The sequence below is a fragment of the Eschscholzia californica genome, unplaced genomic scaffold (assembly GCF_041429995.1).
Source record: "Eschscholzia californica isolate CP2 unplaced genomic scaffold, dmEscCali1.0.p SCAF_4, whole genome shotgun sequence".
Lineage (NCBI taxonomy): Eukaryota > Viridiplantae > Streptophyta > Magnoliopsida > Ranunculales > Papaveraceae > Eschscholzia > Eschscholzia californica.
The window spans coordinates 3,853,876-3,876,356 of NW_028238461.1; the positions used below are offsets into that span (position 1 = coordinate 3,853,876).

At 38.3% G+C, this 22,481-nt stretch overlaps 3 protein-coding genes across 10 annotated transcripts; 1 reads left to right on the forward strand and 2 right to left on the reverse strand.

Moving 5' to 3' along the window:
* Nucleotides 1-452: 452 nt before the first annotated feature.
* On the forward strand, nucleotides 453-7,884 carry LOC147541690 (SOUL heme-binding family protein). Its single transcript, XM_086634564.1, has 9 exons — nucleotides 453-527; nucleotides 5,869-6,066; nucleotides 6,180-6,266; nucleotides 6,372-6,442; nucleotides 6,562-6,663; nucleotides 6,968-7,075; nucleotides 7,188-7,323; nucleotides 7,399-7,508; nucleotides 7,616-7,884. Exons 1-9 carry the CDS (start codon nucleotides 503-505, stop codon nucleotides 7,691-7,693), a joined length of 915 nt encoding a protein of 304 aa, XP_086490690.1. The 5' UTR covers nucleotides 453-502; the 3' UTR covers nucleotides 7,694-7,884.
* Nucleotides 7,885-10,691: 2,807 nt separating this feature from the next.
* LOC147541691 (heterogeneous nuclear ribonucleoprotein Q-like) lies at nucleotides 10,692-21,148 on the reverse strand. 8 transcript variants are annotated; one of them, XM_086634560.1, is made up of 9 exons: nucleotides 20,950-21,148; nucleotides 13,463-13,938; nucleotides 13,259-13,378; nucleotides 12,895-13,035; nucleotides 12,469-12,642; nucleotides 12,103-12,310; nucleotides 11,840-12,006; nucleotides 11,509-11,594; nucleotides 10,692-11,081 (listed from the first exon to the last, which is right to left on the reverse strand). In XM_086634560.1, the coding sequence occupies exons 2-9, from the start codon at nucleotides 13,868-13,870 to the stop codon at nucleotides 10,880-10,882; spliced, it is 1,506 nt and encodes a 501-aa protein (XP_086490686.1). In that variant the 5' UTR covers nucleotides 13,871-13,938; nucleotides 20,950-21,148; the 3' UTR covers nucleotides 10,692-10,879. The 8 variants fall into 8 exon arrangements, with proteins under 8 accessions (XP_086490686.1, XP_086490682.1, XP_086490683.1 ...); XM_086634556.1 differs by having other exon boundaries at nucleotides 11,509-11,597; XM_086634557.1 differs by lacking the exon at nucleotides 20,950-21,148 and adding an exon at nucleotides 15,108-15,499 and having other exon boundaries at nucleotides 11,509-11,597; nucleotides 13,463-13,900.
* Nucleotides 19,270-19,584, reverse strand: LOC147541692 (uncharacterized). The gene has a single exon (XM_086632399.1). The coding sequence runs from the start codon at nucleotides 19,582-19,584 to the stop codon at nucleotides 19,270-19,272; it is 315 nt and encodes a 104-aa protein (XP_086488525.1).
* Nucleotides 21,149-22,481: the final 1,333 nt, after the last annotated feature.

A 22,481-nucleotide genomic window follows, 5' to 3' on the forward strand; every position in this document is an offset into this window, starting at 1 on the left:
AGTAGACCCCGTAAATTTGTTAAGATTTTAGATTATTAAACCTAAATTTCAAACATCTAACTAACTGGTTACTGGAGGGTGGGAATTTTGCCCATGAGCCCGAACTCGTCCACGGCCACCCGAGTCCAACGAGGATCATGGACGCCCGTCTCGAGTACAACCCACCCAGCCTGTCAAGTTTTGGTGGGCGGGCAAAGGTTAAAACCTCTATCTGCGCACCCGCCCATGTCCGCACCCACTTACATAAATTACATAAATTTGATGAAGTTGTTGGTGAAGTTACGTTCACTTACGTTAAGAGCAAGGTGATTGTAATATGATTGGCTTGCTTCTACTCGAACTTGTCTGAGTGTCTAAATAATATCCAATAAAAGACTGGCCAAACGTCTTCGGACAAACAGAGTGACGGACTTCACACAATTTCTAGAGAGAGAAAGTTTTCACCCTCTCTCTCTCTCTCTCTCTTTCTCTAGAACCAACTTCCAGCAAAAAAAAAAGAACCATGATTCTTTCATGCAATCCTTCCTCCATCTGATGTAGAGGAATTGGCCGAGAAATACATGGATGAGATCGAAGCGGCCAAATACAAGGGTGACAGACTAAAACGGCCAAAATCGAAGCTACGGGTGTCGGAATTGGACGAAATTTTGAGGGATGGTCCGAAATAGCGTTCCGGTCATTCGTTGTAGCTTTGCCACAACGGACCCACTTTGAGGGGCAAATTCCATCGTTTAGGGCCTCAAAACGGACTTTTACTAGTTTTTTTTTCTATTTTTGGTAATTATTTTCAGTTTAGGATTACTACTATTCTAGTATTTTATTTTTAGGACTTTCTATTGGAGTTTGACCAAGATTAGGAAACCCTAAGTCTATATAATGAGGGCTTAGAAGTTGTTTCAGTCATTCATTCAATCAATAAAATTCAGTATTTTAGTATTCTTGTTATCAATTTCGGTTCAATAGTCTTTAGACGGAGTTCTAATTCTTTTCCGGAGATTTCCGCTGCGTCAGTTGGCATCAAGAGCGAGGTTTCTCCTGGCTTAATGGCAGAAGACGAAGCTAGAAACGCAAACCTCGACGGTGAACGAGGTAACGATGCTTTGTGGGTAAAAGTTGACGGTTTGAGTCATCAACTAAATCAGATGATGGAGATGATTAACAACCTGAATGTCAACATAAACCCTAGGCAACCTATTAACCGAGAACGTGTTGAGGGATTCGCCCACAACCAACCTGTTAATGGAAACGAAGGCAGACCACAAATACTTCAACAATATGCTGGCAACCAAGAACGTGATGGTAACTATTATCCTAACCAACATTACCCGCGCAGAGATTATGATGAATACAAAATCAAGGCAGAAATTCCAATCTTCAGTGGCTATTTGCCGATCGAAGAGTTCCTTGATTGGCTACATGAGGTGGAACGACAAGTGGATATGTCCTATACTGTTCCTGGCGAACAGATGGTAAACATTATCGCTTGTAGACTCAAAGGAAGTGCTGCGGTTTGGTGGGATGAATTACAACGTCAAAGAAAGGGGCAAGGAAAGGCTCCAATCCAGAATTGGCCATCTATGAAAGAACACTTGAGGGAGAGGTTCTTACCCTCTGATTATCAACAACACTTGTTCAGGATCTACCAAAATTGTAAACAAGGGTTGCGTTCGGTGGGAGAGTACTACGAGGAGTTTTCAAGATTGGCCCAGAGAAATAGGATGGAACAATTGACAGAATCAAATAACGTGTTAGTGGATCGTTTTATGAATGGTTTAAAATTTAATCTAAGGGAAAAGATTGGATTGGTTACGGTTTGGACTATCCAGGACGCGTACAATTTAGCACTAAAGGCGGAATCTTGGGAGAAAGATCGTCGAAATTCAGGATTCAATTCAGGATTCAGAAGAGACGAACAACCTCGATTGACTGCTGAAAAGAGCAAGGGACTCGGGGAAAATACTGAACCCCCACGAAACGTGACAAGAAGCAGCTCCAGTACTGCTAATCAGAGACCCCCAGCTAACACAGGAGCCAATCCAAATCCATATACAAAATTTCGTGGGACTAAGTGCTACTCCTGTCAAGAAATCGGCCACACGTCAAGTAATTGTCCCCAAGGAAGGAACAGAAGGTCAGTGAACGTCGTGGCAGATAATAGAGAAGATGGTTTTCCGGAAGAAGACGAAGATGGTGGTGAAGATTATGAGGGTTATGAATGTGCCGAAGAGGAAGGTGAACGAGTAGCTTGCATGATTCATCCAGTCTTACTCACACCAATGAAGGAAGATCGTAGCCAACGGAAAAAGATCTTCCGATCTGAATGTACTATCAAAGGAAAAGTGTGTTCTCTAATCATTGACTCCGCAAGTTTTGAGAATTTTATTTCTAGAAAACTTGTTGAGCATCTACAATTACCCGTGGAAGATAATCCATCACCATACACCATTGGTTGGATAGAACCGGGACATGTTAAGAAAATTGTCAAGACGTGTCGAGTTCCTATCTCTATCGGAAAGTACTACAAACAGGAAGTCGTATGTGATGTGACCGATATGGATGCTAGTCATGTTCTTCTAGGACGACCATGGCAATGGGACACCGATTGTACCTTCAGAGGCCGATCCAACACTTATACATTCGATTGGGAGGGACATAAGATTCTCATGGTGCCCCAAGGAAGTAAGGTTAAAAGTATTTCACCTACATCCTCATCTAAAGAAACTTTTCTTACATTGAGCAGGTCAGAGGACGAAGTCTTTGCTGATGTGAAGGAAGCGCAAGGAGTCTATGCCATTGTCGTTAAGGCAGCAGTGGAAGAAGGAGTACATAAGCCGCCAATTCAAATTCCAGAACAGGTTGAGGGAATACTGGGAGAGTTTCAGGAAATCATTGCTGAAGATTTACCTGAAAAGCTACCTCCTCTTAGGGACGTACAACATCATATCGACTTCATTCCAGGAGCCAGCTTGCCTAATATGAGACATTACCGTATGAGTCCGAAGGAAGATGAGATTTTAAGAGAGAAGATCGAAGAATTACTCAGTAAAGGATTCATCCGCCCAAGCATGAGTCCTTGTGCTGTACCTGCTTTATTGATTCCAAAGAAAGATGGAAGTTGGAGAATGTGTGTGGACAGTCGAGCTATCAACAAAATAACTGTGAAATACCGTTTTCCAATTCCACGACTAGAGGATATGTTGGATAAATTAGAGGGCTCCCAAATCTTTTCCAAGATTGATTTAAGGAGTGGATATCATCAGATCAGAATCCGACCAGGAGATGAATGGAAAACGGCTTTCAAAAGTAAAGATGGACTGTATGAATGGTTGGTCATGCCCTTCGGTCTTAGCAATGCTCCCAGCACCTTCATGCGAGTGATGAACCAGGTACTTGAACCTTGTATTACTGGAAAATTCGTTGTTGTTTATTTCGATGATATCCTTATTTTCAGTAAAACTGAGGCGGAACACCTCGTACACCTCCGAAAGGTATTGATGGTTCTACAGGAGAATGAATTACACCTGAATCTAAAGAAGTGTACTTTCCTCACACATAGTCTTATATTTCTGGGCTTTGTAATAAGTTCAGAAGGAATTCATGTTGATAACGAAAAGATACAGGCTATACAAGAGTGGCCGACTCCTAAAACAGTTACTGAAGTTCGTAGTTTTCATGGATTAGCCACCTTTTACCGAAGATTTATTCGGAATTTTAGCACTATCATGGCACCTATCACTGAGTGCATGAAGAAAGGAAAGTTTGACTGGGGTGTCGAAGCAGACGAAGCCTTTTCCCTTATTAAGGAAAAATTATGCAATGCACCGGTCTTAGCCTTACCCAACTTTGATAAACCTTTCGAAGTCGAGTGTGATGCTAGTGGGGTAGGAATTGGAGCAGTTTTATCACAAGAAAGGCGTCCTGTAGCTTTCTTTAGTGAGAAATTGAATGAAGCCCGACAAAAGTGGAGTACTTATGACCAGGAGTTTTATGCAGTAGTTCGAGCTTTACAACGTTGGGAGGTTTATTTGTACCAGAATGAGTTTGTCTTATACTCAGATCATCAGGCCCTGAAATTCATTAACAGTCAGAAACAAGTAGACAAGATGCACATCAGGTGGGCCACTTTTATTCAGAAATTCAACTTTGTTATTCGACACAAATCTGGAGCAACGAATAGAGTCGCAGATGCACTTAGTAGACGTGCCACACTGTTGGTAACGTTAACACAAGAAGTTGTGGGTTTTGAAGTATTAAAAGAGTTGTACGAAGATGATGAGGACTTCAAAGAAATCTGGGCTAAGTGTAAGGAAGATCAACCTGTGGCAGATTATCTTATTTCAGAGGGTTACCTATTTAAGGGCAGCAGCTTATGCATTCCCAAAACATCCCTACGGGAAAATTTGATCCGCGAGTTACACGCTAGTGGATTAAACGCACATCTCGGAAGAGATAAAACAGTTCTGAGCTTATCCAGTCGATATTTCTGGCCAAAGTTGAAGAGAGATGTGGGGAATTATGTTCAGAAGTGCTATGTTTGTCAAGTCTCAAAGGGTCAGACACAAAATACGGGTCTTTACATGCCTCTTCCCATTCCAGCAACCATTTGGGAGGATTTATCCATGGATTTTGTGTTAGGACTCCCTCGTACACAAAGGGGAGTAGACTCAGTTTTTGTGGTCGTCGATACTTCAGACCGGGACTCAAAGTTTCTTAGCCATTTTTGGGTCACCTTATGGAAGATGTTCGGCACTTCTTTAAACAGAAGTACTACAGCTCATCCTCAAACAGATGGACAGACAGAGGTAACAAACCGAACTTTAGGTAACATGATTCGATGTATCTGTGGTGATAAACCCAAACAATGGGATCATGCATTACCTCAAGCAGAATTTGCCTACAACAATGCAGTGCATAGTGCAACTGGAAGAACTCCATTTTCTGTCGTTTACGTGAAAGCTCCTAATCACGCTGTAGATTTAGCGAAGTTACCCAAAGGAATAGGAGTTAGTATAGCAGCAGAAAACATGGCCGAGCAAATTCAGACAATGCACGACGAAGTGCGACTTCGCCTCGAGGAGACTAACGCTAAGAACAAAGCAGCTGCCGATAAACATCGTCGAAAGAAGGTATATAAGGAGGGAGATGAAGTGATGATTTTCTTGCGAAAAGAGCGTGTTCCTGCAGGCACATATAATAAATTGAAACCTAAGAAGTATGGTCCATTCAAGATCTTGAAGAAAATCAATGACAATGCTTATGTGGTGGATCTTCCTCAAGACATGGGAATTTCAAATACTTTCAATGTTGCTGATATCTATACCTTTTATCCAGATACACCACTTTATCCTAACAATCACTCGAGGTCGAGTTCTTTTCAAGTGGAGGAGACTGATGTAGAGGAATTGGCCGAGAAATACATGGATGAGATCGAAGCGGCCAAATACAAGGGTGACAGACTAAAACGGCCAAAATCGAAGCTACGGGTGTCGGAATTGGACGAAATTTTGAGGGATGGTCCGAAATAGCGTTCCGGTCATTCGTTGTAGCTTTGCCACAACGGACCCACTTTGAGGGGCAAATTCCATCGTTTAGGGCCTCAAAACGGACTTTTACTAGTTTTTTTTTCTATTTTTGGTAATTATTTTCAGTTTAGGATTACTACTATTCTAGTATTTTATTTTTAGGACTTTCTATTGGAGTTTGACCAAGATTAGGAAACCCTAAGTCTATATAATGAGGGCTTAGAAGTTGTTTCAGTCATTCATTCAATCAATAAAATTCAGTATTTTAGTATTCTTGTTATCAATTTCGGTTCAATAGTCTTTAGACGGAGTTCTAAGGCTTTTTATCAGTTTTTCCGCTGCGTCACCATCTCTGATTCACTTATCAGTAGAACCAACTATATCACTTTCAGAAGCCCTGCAAAGAATTGGACTGTTAAATCGACTAACACACCAGGAAAAAACGTAATGGTTTCAACAAGGAAGCAGATATCATCAGCTAACGAAGCTCGAATCTCTCTCGTATTTGCCCTAATTTCTCAAACCTCGTCTCTTTCTCAACGACGTAATTATCAATTCAATCAATATATAAAAAGAACAATTCCTCATTTCAAATTATGAACAAACAGTTTTTCTGATTTCAATCTGATATTCTTACTAGTATTTTTTCAATTTCAGTTGTGATGGATTTGGCCACAGAATCAGCTAAATATCTTTTCCCAAAGAGCTTCGAAGCTCGGAATTTCGAAGAAGCTTTAATGTCAGGTATAAAATTCTCAATACCCTTTTTTCTCATTCACTATGAATTTCTCATGTTTGATTCGTTATTGATCTTTGAGTTTCTCTATTTGGTTTTTTGGGATTTTGTAGTTCCTGATCTTGAGACTGTTAAATTTACTGTGTTGAATCGAACAGAGCAATACGAAATTAGACAAGTTGAGGTAGGAAAATATGAACCCTTAATCTCATTTCTTGACATAAATATGTATAAACAAAAACCAGTCTTATAATGATCAGATTTTGAAGTTTCATGAAAAGATTATCTGAAATTTTGGAACAGCCTTACTTCATGGCAGAGACAATAATGCCAGGGAAGAATGGATTTGATTTCAATGGTTCATCTCAATCTTTTAATGTCTTGGCTGAGTATCTCTTTGGTAAGGTATATTACCTACTTATTTTTTAACAACTTATAATTGAATCAACTAATTTGATTTATTTACCTTATAAGCATTTTTATACCTAGCCTGAATTTGATTCGTCCGGATCAAATGGACCAAAAACAATCCCAATCAATCATTCAGATGAATCAAGTCTGACATTAAAAAACTATGTGAAATCTGAATCAAACAAGTTACATTTCATATCCGACTTTGAGAAAGAAACAAACACTAACTTCCGTTACTGCGCCATTAAGTTTGTTGAAATGGTCTTAGAACACAACAAGTTTGTTGAAATGGTCTTAGAACACAACAAGCGACAAAATGGAGATGACGACTCCTGTTATTACTCGAAAAGCTCAACCGGATAACGGAGAGAAGATGAACATGACAACACCTGTGATCACGAAACGGGTAATCTACAATCTATCTCATAAATCGAACAAGGGTCTTGTTTTTGCCATCTGGATTCTAGATTATGTATTTAAATGTCGATCTAAACTGGGATATTTGTTTGGATATTAAGTTGGGAGGTCAAGATAGTTGGCGTATGTCGTTCGTTATGCCCTCAAAATATGGTGCCAATTTACCTTCACCAAAAGATCCCTCCGTGAGGATCGTAGAAGTGCCAAAGAAACTTGTCGCAGTATCTGCCTTCTCAGGTTTGCCATCCTCCTTCCCAACAAAATACAATTGAAGAGAAGGTCACTGATTTTTTACTCAAATTTCCATTTTAGGGTTTGTAACCGATGATGAAGTTAAACGCCGCGAATCAACACTACGGGAAGCATTAAAACTTGACAGGCAATTCAAAGTAAAAGAAAGCACTGAAGTAGAAATTGCACAGGTTATAATCTTTACCAACAATTTGATATTCTATGTATTTAAAAATATACATAGAGAGACCATGCATGTGAGAGATAACTAAAATGCAGTCTGTTCATACACTTGCAGTATAATCCACCATTTACGCTCCCATTTGCCCGACGTAACGAGATCGCACTGGAAGTCGAAAGGAGACAGGAAGCTTAGCTACTAAAGTTTTGGGAATCCAAATGATTCAGTAATATAAACTTGCATATGAACATATTGCAGTTCAGTTTTAGCCTATATATGCACCCAACAAATAGAGAAACTGTATGTAATTAGCTCGTTAATTCAATATACTTGATCATACTTGTGATTCTAGTCAGTAAGAAATACATTATGTAGATTGAAACTTGCAGACATTAATATCTTTCTCAATCAAAGAATTTCAACTCAATCCACAAACATATACAATCACGAAAACTATCATCTATACTCTCCTCTCTTCAAAATCCACTTCAAGGTTAAGCAATTCGAAGTCGAGTGATTCAAGGGATGGGCTACTGACGATGAAATTATATACTTCAATAACCCCTAATTCATTCTAAAACTTATTGGATCATGAAGAAAATGAAACTATGTTAATGAAGCAATGATGAAGGACCAAAGACCACTATTAGTCAACGGTTTAGCAATTAGATCGCATCTACGTAAACCGCACTAAGTCCACTCTTTACGCTCGAAATGGTTGTGATGGCCAATTGGCCAGACGCCTATATCTGGCGGCCACACGTCTATATCTGGCGGCCACACGTCTATATCTGGCGGCCACACGCCTATATCTGGCGGCCACACGCCTATATCTGGCGGCCATACGCCAATATTTGGCTTACCCACGACATTCACTTGCGTATACAGATAATATTGTACAGAAACACCTGAATTATGAAAATCACACACATCCACAGAGTGAGAGAAATAGTAAAGTGACACTCTCACGACTATAAATCCAATGTGGACACTAAATCAAAAATCAAATAGCTCACATAGAAAGAAATATGGTCGAAATGGATGGGAAGTGCACAAATCTCTATGACAACAAAAAAACAAATTGGAACTTAAGAGGAAGATAAACAACATACAGCATCTATTTAATTAACAATTTCAGAGAAAAGTGAGATCCTTCACAATGAGTACAAATATAGACTCATCAAAGAACATTTTCAACTTCAGTAACCTAATTGGAAAACACAATTAACCTCATATAACAAAAAAATAAAACAGAGAAGGAAGCCGCACCCTAAACCCCTCAATTTCTTCTTGATGTCTAATTTTTTCCATCGAACAACTTTTGAGGGGAACAGTTTATTTTTCTCATCAATTTGAAACAAGTAAAGATCAAACAGTAAATTGAGGAAAAAAAAATTGAACTGACCCAAATTAGCTATCTGGAATTAGGGTTTCTTCTCCATTGTGTTAGGTAGTTTACCGACTGATACTGAAGAAGATGAAGCAGCTGATTCTTCAGCATCAACCAGTTTCTTGAGTCTTTCTTGAAGGGCTCGAACCCTATTTTCAGTTTTACGAAGTTTCCTCCATCTATAACCAGTCCATAAAGCGAATCCTCCGTATACGACTATATACGATGCCGAATTGCGCGCTCTAAATTGCGGCGTGGCACACGACGTACCGATGCACTAGTAGCCGTAGGTAGCAAGTTACCCGGCGGTCCTGACCCGATTTGTGCCCTGCCCATCTATTAGGTTTGGGTAGTGTTTTATTCTATTCCGGGAGTGTTACATGTACAAAGTGTTTGACAAAATTATCGACTTAATGACTCATTTTCATTAAAAGACAAAAGTCGATCAAAATTTGACTTCAATCCGGACCGTTCTTTTTAGAATTTTGTCAAGAATCTTGTAAAAGATTCTTTGTACACTTAGCATTTCCCTATTCTATATCAGATCTGAAATCTGACTTTAGATCAGAATTTACTCGAATCAAATGTCAGATTGCCTATGTTGTCTGAAAAATGATACACAACTTTGTCTATGTGGTTGAGATTTGTTTTCACTTTTGGTTCATTTGATCTAGGCGATTCACATTCCTACAAGTAAACATCTCCACTTGATCTAGCTTCGCATGTGCCCTTGTTGAATTAGATAATTGGGTTTCAAATATGCAAACTCAGATTATTCATTTGATCTTGTTGTGCTTGCCTCTGCTCCTTGATCATAGAAAACTCCGTTCATTTTAATCTCGAACTTTTAGTCGATTGATTGCAAGTCAATTGGGTTAATTTTTTTTCGTGTGAAACATCCATTAGAGCAACTCCAACGTATAGGGGGTTGGGGCTCCCAATTTGAATTTGGGAGCCCCAGCCCCGCCTCCAACCCGGGAGCCCCGGGGTGGGGGCTCCCAGCCCCCAAAATATGGACGTTGGGAGCTCCAACGGCCATATTTGGGGTGGATCCCCTAAAAGGGGATCCACTCCCACTTTATTTTAATTTTTTTTTAAACTATTTTTTTTTTAATCTTCTTATAATTTTAAATACTTCATTTTTAAGTATTTTTAATTTTTTTTTGTTTTTTTTTGTGTTTATCTTTTTGAAATTATCTTTCCTGAATAATATCACATTTTAATTTATAGTCGAAATCTAATAATTTATAGTCGAAATTTAAAATCAAAATTTCGCACACGTACTTCACACACGTATATTATTTTGATTTGGAAGCCCCTGCTGGGAGCCCAACGTTGGAATTGAGCAAAGCCCCGGAGGCTCCCAAAATTCAGGGGCTCCCAAAATTGGGAGCCCGAGCCCCCACATTGGAGTTGCCCTTACATAGTACAAGGGGTAGGAGTCTTGTCTGATTGTCTCCAACCAAAAACCTAGAGGGTAGAAACCAGATACCACTCTAGCCAAGGATAGTTGACAATTGGGTCAAATTTTGTTCTCTTCCAATTGCTGCCTTTAACTCTGTTCAGTTGTTAACAATCACAATGCCCCATGATATATTCATCAGCCATATGGTGAGCACTCAAGACGAACTCTTAGCCAAACCTAAAGCACCTTGAATTAGTTTATACTTGATTCTAGACTTCCTCAACGGTTGGCTAGTTTGGACCCAAGCAAGTTTGTTCAACATCAACCATGTTGATCAATTTTGTGTTACTCTCGAGGTAGTCGAAGGACCAAACTTTGGATGAACAATTTCTTAGGAGTAGGTCTGCAAACACACTATGATTGATTGCTAGTATTAATCAGGACTACAAGAAAACCCCCAGACCAAATATTTCTACCTCCGAAGGGGAATGAAAATATAAAAAACATCATCCTTGTAATGGTAAAAACATCAAAAGCCCAACATTTTTCTCTACTCTGGATAGTCGCGTCACAGATATAGAACTGATCAATATGGTCGATATCTTCCCCCACGGCTATTATCACCACTGTCATGTCTTCGCCCATGGCTACCACCTCCGCTGCCACCACCGCTTCTGGTACTGCCACCACCGCCTCTGCTACTGCCACCACCGCTACCACTGCCTCTGCTACTGCGATCATCCCTCTGCTGTGGGGGAGGTGTGAATGGATGAACTCCTGGCTGCTGCCTAATAAACAAGGAGAAATCATAGTACGCTTGCTGGTGAGATTACTTTTTCAGAGCTTACAACCAGTTAAACTCTTTTCAATGAAGTTTCATGGTGGAATCAGTTATTGATTGAGGAAAAACTTTTGAGCAAGTAGTAACCAATCGTACGTACATGATGCGACAAAAACAGGAAGGTCAAAACAATTTTGAATCAAATGAGCATTTATTAGTGGTTTAGAACTTCGGACCAAGAGTTTCACATTCTTGGAATCGAACTTCAAATCAATCTATTAACTTCTCACGTTCCAATGCGATTTTTCTCACAAAAGCAAACTATCTAACATTATAATTTATTGGAAAGCATTATAATTCTCTGAGAAAGAATTGTAGATGTGCGAGCAATTTGAAAACTGGAAGTAAAAAATAAGAGAATGTATCGAGCTTACAATACATATCCAATCTGTCCGTTGGGCAACAGCATGGGCATCATTGCCATCCCAGCAGGAGTAGGTCCTCTACCATATATCAAGGGCTGCTAGATAAACATAAACAACTCAATATCAGAAACGATAAGAGAATACCAGTGGAACAAAGCACAGAAGGGATAAACCAATGGTGCTAAATTGCTAATAACAATTTGCAGTTTTTTGGTCAAAATAATTGTGAAGAGAATGACTTGCGTAGAGTGGAGGACAATGTCAAGTCTTCATAAACATGAAAGTTTGGTATGGTATGTTGGAGAAAACAACAGAAATGAAACTGGAAGGCGGACCACACCTGTGGAACAACTGGTGCTCCGTATCCTCCGCCGTAAGCACCACCTATCATACCATATCCCACCCGAGGAGGATAAGTTGGAAGTAGATTTGAACTATGCAAATTTGCTCCAGATGCACCCTTTGCTTCCACTTGTGGCTTCGCAAGAGAATATTCAATAGCTTGACCTGTCAATGACAATAGCCCGGCAAATTTCATCTACGGTTTCACTCAAGTATTGACAGTTTAGAACATAAGAGGACACATCAAGTCGTAAGAATTACCGTCTATTTCATATTTATTTTCATTTTCGAGTGCCTTCATGGCACTGGACCTCTCAGCGAAATGAATAAAACCATATCTGCTCTTCTCTTGTCCAGACTTCGCGGGGGGCAACACTATCTTTGTGATATCACCGTGTTTTTCAAATAGCTCTTTCAACTGACTCTGAGTTGTGTTTTTTGGCAGATTTTTAACATAGACTACCTTTACCTGTATACAGAAAATGTCATGAAAACAAACTTGAATTGGTGTGTTTGAACTTCCGAAGGGAATTTGCTGAATTATCTCAAAACCATATAAAGATCCAAAGATATATATAGTTGTATATCCTAAAATTGAGGGCAATAACACTTAAGTAAGATAATCACCTGAGAAGAAGCAGAAGAATCTGAATTCTTGGGGTCTGCCCAGCTTACGGTTGGTGCATTATTGTCAAGCTTAAATTTAGGCTTTGACATCTTCTCCCTTGAGTATCCAGCACATGCATGGTTATAATACTCGATGAATGCAAATCCACGGTTCTGGCTCGAATTTTTCGGGTCCTGTAAAAACATAGAGCAATGAATATTAGCTCAATTCTGGAGCAACCCCAATATCATTATAAAAGCGATCAATAATAAGGTGGAGTATATGCGAGACATTGATCATTGTTTGCCCAAAAAATCGAGCAACACATTACAGCAAGTTCTAATCACCAGGCGTATTGATTCTACTTCATTGATCATTTGATAGTCTTATTGAGGAACTACTTAAACAACTATCTAGCATATAAACATAAATGCAAATAAACTGACCTTAACAAGTTCAATAACATCGACACCAGGTCCAACCTCTGTGAGAACCTTCCTTAGCTCTTGCTCCCCCCAGCTTCGAGGAATATTACCAATGAACAATCGGTTCTTTGGTTGAGAGCTCGAACATTTGATCTTTTTACCCTGAGAAGAAGTTAATACAGCTGAGATATATCATGGATAATGAAAAACTTTATTTAGAAAAAAAGTTTCAGGCATAAACAAACCAGGTTCCTTGCAAGAAATGCACATCACCAAACATTAGGGAGAAACCAGAATCTCTTTTTTTCTTTCCATCGAGAAGTTGATCAAGATTAAAACAGATATCCCACTAAGTACAAGCAGTCTAACACAGTAGAAACATTACCTTGAATTGAGTATTATTCAGATCTTTAATAGCCTTTGTAGCCAAATCTTTAGTTCTAAAGGTAACAAATGCAAAGCCCTTGTTCTCTCGAGAATCTTTATTGGTTTTCATTATCCTGACCTGTTATTGGCAGAATCTTTATTAGTTGTCATTTATCTCAAATATTATATTAGGTAACAAGCACAAAATACGAAGAGTTAGTACCTCAGTGACTTCTCCAACAGACTCACAAAAGCTCTTCAAATCCTCTTCGGAAACATCATTTGGGATGCCACCAATGTATACCTCAGAACCTTGAGGAGGAAGGGCAAGAAGCTCGGCATGTTGTTTGCTCTCATCGTCGTCCTTGGAGTCTTTCATCTCCTGGTCGATTTTAAGGCTTTCATGTGCATCAGCTACGTTTGCATCCTCATTTTCCTCTTCTTCCACTTCGTCATCTTCTTCAACCTCTTCCACTTCTTCCTCTACCTCTTCATACTCAACCTCTTCCTCCTCTTCCTCCTCCTCGGGATCATTGTCCCCGTCAAAGTCCACCAGCCCTTCGGTCTCAACTGGCCTTTCAGACTCAACTAGATCATTATCCATCCCAGAGTTCGTCTCAGCTATCGGCATCTTATGTGGCAAGTGAAGGAAGCACAGAAGCTAGAAGAAATTGGAGAAGAATACAGTGTATGGAAAGGCTGAATCAAAATGTAAGGTCATAAGGACTTGCAACGTGACAATATTGAAGAATTTGTGCCATGAGGAATCGCTCCAAGGAGCTTTAATATGAACGATTTTTTGTATTGGGTAATTAAAGTAGTTGTAATTTAAGTAGAAGGTTAGGAGAGAATTCTGAATGCTAACCATGATGGTATATTAGGTGTGAAATGAAGTTAGTACGATATTGATTTCTTTAAAACTTAACTATGAAGCCATTGGCTAGTTAAGTTTCTAATTGTCTAAATATTTGGATAATGCAGTCAAAAGAAAAGCAATCAAAAATGATTACGGGGGTACTAAAATTTAACAAAATTAACAAGAACAACCCCAAGTGCTCAAACAGTTCAGAACCAATGAACTACCGAGATAGAGGAAAAGCAAGTGAGAGCTGCAACATAAACGAGAATGATCCGATAGTCAAGCCACAAATGCCACCAGACACAGAAAAAAGCCACTGTAAAACTAGCAATCCTATTTGAATATCTATCTTTTAGGGAAATTGATAAACCTGATTCTCCCCCAAGGGCGTATATTTTTACAGGAGCGGGGCACATCACCGTGAAATAATAATCAGAGATATCGTACTAAATAATAATAATAACCAGAGACGGACCAATGAAAACTTTTATATGTTAACAGCATGTTTCATTTCACTGATTCACTTAACCCAAACACTTTTCTATAAGCAAAAAAAAAAAAGAACAAGAACAAGTAGAAATAACAATAAACCGGTCAAGTCGAAATTTTGAGGCTGAAAAATGCAGTATAATAGGGCTATTGCTCTTTATTCATCCCTTAAAAGAGCAACAAATATAATGGATACTCGAATAGGTTCAAACACTTAGCTAACTGGGATGGGATCAAAGGAAATAGTAAGCATCTTCAGTTTGGCTTGTCATAAAAATGAATTATTCATCCATATCCAATAAAATGTAATCTATCTATGCATCTTTTGAGCTACAACAAGCATGAAGATTCATGTAACATTTCCAAAACGATTAATCATTAAATTGTGAAGAAACTGAAGCCATGAACAGAGTCAAAGAGAGAGAGAGATAGATAGATAGATAGATACGGGCAAACCCTAAACGTCCATCAACGAAGATCGACATACATAGCAACCATGAGAGCGAGAGAGAGAGATTACCAGAGGAGCAGAGGCTTTGACGAGCGAAGTAAACAAGAGTAAAATGAAAAAAATTTCTTTCGAATATCCCCTCTTTGTTCTAAATAAATTTCTAGGGTTTCTTGAACCGGGATGGGGACTTGGGATTGTATTAGGTGTTTCAATAATACGTTTACTAAACTAGTCTTTAAAACAAATGCAGCGTTCACACTTTTGGCATAGACTGTAAGGATCGTTACAAAACATTAGTACATTACGAACAGATAATAAAATGACACATCAACATTCATAATAAAAACGATTGCAGCCTGACTTAAAACGATGTCTATATCAGTTCTTAAGACGTCGTTTGACAACACAATAGCTTCTTTGGTGACTACTAGTGACATTGTAGTCATTTAATTTAGGGGACCATTTTCCTTTGGGAAAATTAAAATTAGAAATATGTTTACGAAGTCAAGTGTTCGTCACATGTATCTTATGAACCGACACACAAATTGTTAGTAGTGCAATATACAAATCTGGCATATTAGGGGTTCTTGGAGTTCTTTAATTGCTTTCACCTCATTGTGTTTTACGCAGCATTTCATTAGGGATTCTGATATTAGATTGATTTTTTCCATTGTTTGATCTATATATAGATGGGAAATTTTAAAAGGCCCCCCCGTTTTTGTTAAAAGGCCTCCCCGCTAAAAGCGCCTCCCATTATAACCAATTTGGTTATAGGGCCCCCTCTACAAAAGAGCACCTCCTTCATCAATATTTGACCTAACGGCAAAGTTAACGCCGTTAGGTCAAACTTAACCCAAGACCGGTGATGTTGACCGCGCCACATCATCATCTTCTCCGGCAGGGTCGCCGGCCGGCCAAACTTCCGGCCGGCGACCTTCAAATTTTTTTTTTTTTTTATTCTCTCTCTTCTCTCTCTCTCTAAAAAAAAAATATTTTTTTTTTTTTTTTAAACTCTCTCTCTCTCTACAGATCTAGAGAGATCTGTAGAGAGAGAGAGAGAACATATCCATTGAAGGTCTGCGAACAGACCTTCAATGGATCTGTTCGCAGACCCTTTGGAGGTCTTCGCAGACCTCTAATGGGTCTGCGAACAGACCTTCAAAGGGTCTGTTCGCAGACCTCAATGGGTCTGCGAACAGATCCATTGAAGGTCTGTTCGCAGACCTTCAATGGACTCTCTCTCTCTAGATCTGTAGAGAGAGAGAGTTTAAAAAAAAAAAAAAATTTTTTTTTTTTTTAGAGAGAGAGAGAGAAGAGAGAGAATAAAAAAAAATAAAAAATTTGAAGGTCGCCGGCCGGAAGTTTGGCTGGCCGCCGACCCTGCCGGAGAAGATGATGATGTGGCGTGGTCAAATGATGGAGAGAAAATGTGGGTGAAATACACCTTTAAAGGGGGTTTTTTTCACCCATTCAAAGAGGGGGGTCCTTTAACCAAGCCAAGTCAAACGTGTTTTACCAAGTCAACGAAACCATGGGGAGGCCTTTTAACAAAAACGGGGAGGCCTTTTAAAATCTCCCTATATAGATTAAGGAATTCAAATTTGCAACATATCATAATAGAATCAAAAGACCGATGTTTCGGAGAAACAAGAAAAAAATTCAAGAGTATAAAATATCAAAAGGTGGAAAACTAAAAAAAAATCTCCCAAACACACTTCTTTTTATGACGCTGGAACAATTACCGGCCGGAGAAACTCGTCGAACTCTTCATCTTTTTATCTCTTTCTTCTCTCTCTCCAGTCTCTCTGTAAGTTCCTACGCAGGGGGGGGGGGGTCCCTTAACCAAAATCCTTTGTGTGATTCTCTAGACGAGAGTCTAGTTCCAGCAAGAAAGACCCTATCTCTTACCAGAACACAGTGAGAGAAGAAGAGGGGGAAGGAGAGTGACACAAAAGAAAAAAAAAAGAAGAGAGCCAGTGGAAGAGGGAGAAGAGGGAAAAAAAAAGATTGTAGTGTTGGGAGGAAACAAAAAATTCTAAACACAATCGTATTGTATTTTCATATGAATGAGAATTGATTCCTTCCCCAAAAAAAAAAGACTTTCACATCCACGGCAATTCATTAATGGTGTGTTTGGATGGCGGATTCATGAGTCCTTGGAATTCATGATTCCACGGATTCATGAATCCTAGTAATATTTTTTGGCTTGTTTGGCAACTAAGAATCCTATGATTTATTATTATTTGAGTATTTTTAAACGTCTATAGAAAGAATATTATTTTTGAAAAAAATAATGATTTTGAAAATAAATAATGATTTTGTAGAAGGAAATATTTTTTTATTGATTTTAAGTTTGAAATTTAGGTTCATTAATCCAAAATCCTAGCAAATCCTAGGGGGTAGGGGGATTTTGGTCCAATACAAATTTTGGAATTAGGAATCCTTAGGATTCAAGAGTCCTAGGATTCTTGGTAGCCAAACAGACCAAGGATTCATGAATCCTACCAAATCCCACTTTTGATAGGAATCCTACTTAGGAATCCTGTAACCAAACACACCATAATTTTTCAAAGAATTCAACCCCAAGTAGTGAGAGGTTCTTTCGACAAAAAAAAAGTAGTGAGGTTAGGATTCCTGAATACAAGATAAGTCAGATTGTGTTCTCTTATCCGAATCTAAGTCAGCTGAACAGTCTGACTCATTTGGACACAATCAATAGAGTAGATTGTGTTCCCTTATCCGAATATAACTCAGCTAAACAGTCTGACTCATGTGGACACAAAATCAACAGAGTAGATTAGCCATCTAAAAATAATCAGATATCATGAATAAAAAAAAAGCAAACATTTTAAAGTTCTAATTTCAGATAATTAAAACCTCATGTCAGAATCAAAACTGAGCAAATTCAAAAGAAACTATCCTTGATTCGGAAATGACAAAAATTAGTCTTGGATGACATTGAAACTACAAATGAATCCATCTTAAGAACAAAAAGAAACAACCAGTAAGTTTGATCTAAGTGTTGGTGGCTCGGGTGTAAATTTGTTGACTAGAATGAGTCGATATCATCCTGATCAAACCTTTTGCCATCAAATCCTTGATTGCCCTACGAGCCAATGATCCATTAACCTGATATAAAAAACAGACACAAGAGAGTGGTGAGAGTTTTTTCACCCACTTATACTATATTTTGAGCAAACTTTAAACAGTAATAAACTTCATTCGAATTCAAACATTCTAAACTACAAAGTCTACATAAGAAATTTCATAATAAACATTTAATACTGTTTTTGAACCTATGTAACATGAACGCTCTTTCTTAGTCCTTCATTTTTTGCAGTCTTGATTGCTCGGAATCACATTGATTCTGACCATTCTATCATGAGATTATAGCTTACAGAACGCGAGAAATTTGACAAAGAAGGCAGTCTATCTAGGATTATAAGAGAAGTAACCCAACGAGAAAATTGGACAAATGATATGCCAGTTAGAATTGATCATACAATGTAGAATAAGAGCATTGCCCTATTTAATCAGTCATTCTCGAACCATACAGGGAAACAATTCCAGTTTAAGAAAATGAAGCATAACCTAAATTGAGGAATATAAGGAGAGACACACTGAAATACAATCAAATTATATGATATATCTTCTCTTATACCTGCTACAATAATCAAAAGAAATAATCGGTGACAGATCCAAGGTTGGCCCACGAAGGATCTTTATAGTGGGCTAACATGTTTTATATCCAACTGCTTATGACTAAAAAGTTTTCTTGTTTCGAGTTAGATGTTATAAACAAAATGAAATGCTCTACAAGCAGGTAAAATTCAAACATATTGACACCAACAATCAGGGCTAACCTAATCTTCAAAAAAAAAAACAAATTGGAACTTAAAAGGAAGATAAACAACATACAGCATCTATTTAATTAACAATTTCAGAGAAAAGTGAGATCCTTCACAATGAGTACAAATATAGACTCATCAAAGAACATTTTCAACTTCAGTAACCTAATTGGAAAACACAATTAACCTCATATAACAAAAAAATAAAACAGAGAAGGAAGCCGCACCCTAAACCCCTCAATTTCTTCTTGATGTCTAATTTTTTCCATCGAACAACTTTTGAGGGGAACAGTTTATTTTTCTCATCAATTTGAAACAAGTAAAAGATCAAACAGTAAATTGAGGGAAAAAAAATTGAACTGACCCAAATTAGCTATCTGGAATTAGGGTTTCTTCTCCATTGTGTTAGGTAGTTTACCAACTGATACTGAAGAAGATGAAGCAGCTGATTCTTCAGCATCAACCAGTTTCTTGAGTCTTTCTTGAAGGGCTCGAACCCTATTTTCAGTTTTACGAAGTTTCCTCCATCTATAACCAGTCCATAAAGCGAATCCTCCGTATACGACTATATACGATGCCCAAACGTATGGATATGTCTCAGCGTGTTCTTTGATTTCTAGGTATCTTTTTTCAGCCCTTTCGATCCAGTTTGTTGGTTGTGGTGGTGGTTGATTCTCTTGTTGTTCTTCGTCCGCCATTATCAGTTCTTGCTCGTCAAGAAATGAGAGAGAGAGAGAGAATTTTAGGGCTGGCGGGGGGAGAAGAAATAAGCCACTGTAAAACTAGCAATCCTATTTGAATATCTATCTTTTAGGGAAATTGATAAACCTGATTCTCCCCCAAGGGCGTATATTTTTACAGGAGCGGGGCACATCACCGCGAAATAATAATCAGAGATATCGTACTAAATAGTAATAATAACCAGAGACGGACCAATGAAAACTTTTATATGTTAACAGCATGTTTCATTTCACTGATTCACTTAACCCAAACACTTTTTTATAAGCAAAAAAAAAGAACAAGAACAAGTAGAAATAACAATAACCGGTCAAGTCGAAATTTTGAGGCTGAAAAATGCAGTATAATAGGGCTATTGCTCTTTATTCATCCCTTAAAAGAGCAACAAATATAATGGATACTCGAATAGGTTCAAACACTTAGCTAACTGGGATGGGATCAAAGGAAAAGCAATAGCCCTTGGGAAATTGATAAACCTGATTCTCCCCCAAGTGCTCAAACAGTTCAGAACCAATGAACTACCGAGATAGAGGAAAAGCAAGTGAGAGCTGCAACATAAACGAGAATGATCCGATAGTCAAGCCACAAATGCCACCAGACACAGAAATAAGCCACTGTAAAACTAGCAATCCTATTTGAATATCTATCTTTTATGGAAATTCATAGACCTGATTCTCCCCCAAGGGCGTATATTTTTACAGGAATGGGGCACATCACCGTGAAATAATAATCAGAGATATCGTACTAAATAATAATAACCAGAGACGGACCAATGAAAACTTTTATATGTTAACAGCATGTTTCATTTCACTGATTCACTTAACCCAAACACTTTTCTATAAGCAAAAAAAAAAAAAAGAACAAGAACAAGAGAAACCAGAAAAGTAGAAATAACAATAAACCGGTCAAGTCGAAATTTTGAGGCTGAAAAATGCAGTATAATAGGGCTATTGTTCTTTATTCATCCCTTAAAAGAGCAACAAATTAATGGATACTCGAATAGGTTCAGACACTTAGCTAACTGGGATGGGATCAAAGGAAATAGTAAGCTTCTTCAGTTTGGCTTGTCACAAAAATGAATTATTCATCCATATCCAATAAAATGTAATCTATCTATGCATCTTTTGAGCTACAACAAGCATGAAGATTCATGTAACATTTCCAAAACGATTAATCATTAAATTGTGAAGAAACTGAAGCCATGAACAGAGTCAAAGAGAGAGAGATAGATAGATACGGGCAAACCCTAAACCTCCATCAACGAAGATCGACATACATAGCAACCATGAGAGAGAGAGAGAGAGAGAGAGAGAGAGAGAGATTACCAGAGGAGCAGAGGCTTTGACGAGCGAAGCAAACAAGAGTAAAATGAAAAAATTTCCTTTCGAATATCCCCTCTTTGTTCTAAATAAATTTCTAGGGTTTCTTGAACCGGGATGGGGACTTGGGATTGTATTAGGTATTTCAATAATACGTTTACTAAACTAGTCTTTAAAACAAATGCAGCGTTCACACTTTTGGCATAGACTCGAAGGATCGTTACAAAACATTAGTACATTACGAAGAGATAATAAAATGACACATCAACATTCATAATGAAAACGATTGCAGCCTGACTTAAAACAATGTCTATATCAGTTCTTAAGACGTCGTTTGGCAACACGATAGTTTGTCTGGCGACTACTGGTGACATTGTAGTCTTTTAATTTAGGAGACCATTTTCCTTTTGGAAAATTAAAAGAAATGTGTTTACAAAGTCAGGTGTTCATCACATGTATCTTATAAACCGACACACAAATTGTATGTACAGTGCAATATACAAATCTGGCATATTAGGGGTTCTTTGAGTCCTTTAATTGCTTTCACCTCATTGTGTTTTACGCAGCATTTCATTAGGGATTCTGATATTAGGTTAATTTTTTGCATTGTTTGATCTATATATAGATTAAGGAATTCAAATTTGCAACATATCATAATAGAATCAAAAGACCGATGTTTCGGGGAAACAAGAAAAAATTTCAAGAGTATAAAATATCAAAAGGTGGAAAACTAAAAAAAAATCCCCCAAACACACTTCCTTTTATGTCATTGGAACAATTACCGGCAGGAGAAACTAGTCGAACTCTTCATCTTTTTATCTCTTTCTTCTCTCTCTCCAGTCTCTCTGTAAGTTCCTACGCAGGGGAGGGTCCCTTAACCAAAATCCTCTGTGTGATTCTCTAGACGAAGGAGGGGTTCCTTTGTTTTGTTACGCATGTCGTCTGGATCTGTACTACAGATGAAAACAAACTTCACCTGGACTACATATCTAGACAAAGCAGTCAAGTTCCCGCAAGAAAGACGGAGGGGTTCCTTTGTTTTGTTATCCAGACGCATGTCGTCTGGATCTGTACTACAGATCAAAACAAACTTCACCTGGACTTCATATGTAGACAAAGCAGTCAAGTTCCGGCAAGAAAGACCCTATCTCGTACTAGAACACAGTGAGAGAAGAAGAGTGACACAAAAGAAAAAAAAAAAAGAGAGGCAGAAGAGGGGAAAAAAGGGATTGTAGTGTTGGGAGGAAACAAAAATTCTAACCACAATCTTATTGTATTTTCATATGAATGAGAATTGATTCCTGAATACAAAAAAAAAGACTTTCACAATCACAGCAATTCATTAATTTTTCAAAGAATTCACCCCCAAGTAGTTCAACAAAAAAAAGTAGTGGGAGGTTCTTTCAACAAAAAAAAAGTAGTGAGAGGTTAGGATTCCTGAATACAAGATAAGTCAGATTGTGTTCTCTTATCCGAAACTAAGTCAGCTGAACAGTCTGACTCATTAGGACACAATCAACAGAGTAGATTGTGTTCCC

Bases quoted from the DNA above. Each gene is read 5' to 3' on its own strand.
- LOC147541690 (XM_086634564.1), top strand. From the start codon at position 503: ATGATTCTTTCATGCAATCCTTCCT. The intron at 6,067-6,179 runs GTAATTATCAAT...TTTCAATTTCAG, and splicing joins CTCGTCTCTTTCTCAACGAC to TTGTGATGGATTTGGCCACA. The intron at 7,324-7,398 runs GTTTGCCATCCT...TTTCCATTTTAG, and splicing joins CGCAGTATCTGCCTTCTCAG to GGTTTGTAACCGATGATGAA.
- LOC147541691 (XM_086634556.1), bottom strand. From the start codon at position 13,870: ATGCCGATAGCTGAGACGAACTCTGGGATGGATAATGATCTAGTTGAG. The intron at 13,036-13,258 runs GTAATGTTTCTA...ACTTCTTCTCAG, and splicing joins TGAATAATACTCAATTCAAG to GGTAAAAAGATCAAATGTTC. The intron at 11,082-11,508 runs GTAAGCTCGATA...CTTGTTTATTAG, and splicing joins GGACAGATTGGATATGTATT to GCAGCAGCCAGGAGTTCATC.
- LOC147541692 (XM_086632399.1), bottom strand. From the start codon at position 19,584: ATGGCGGACGAAGAACAACAAGAGAATCAACCACCACCACAACCAACA.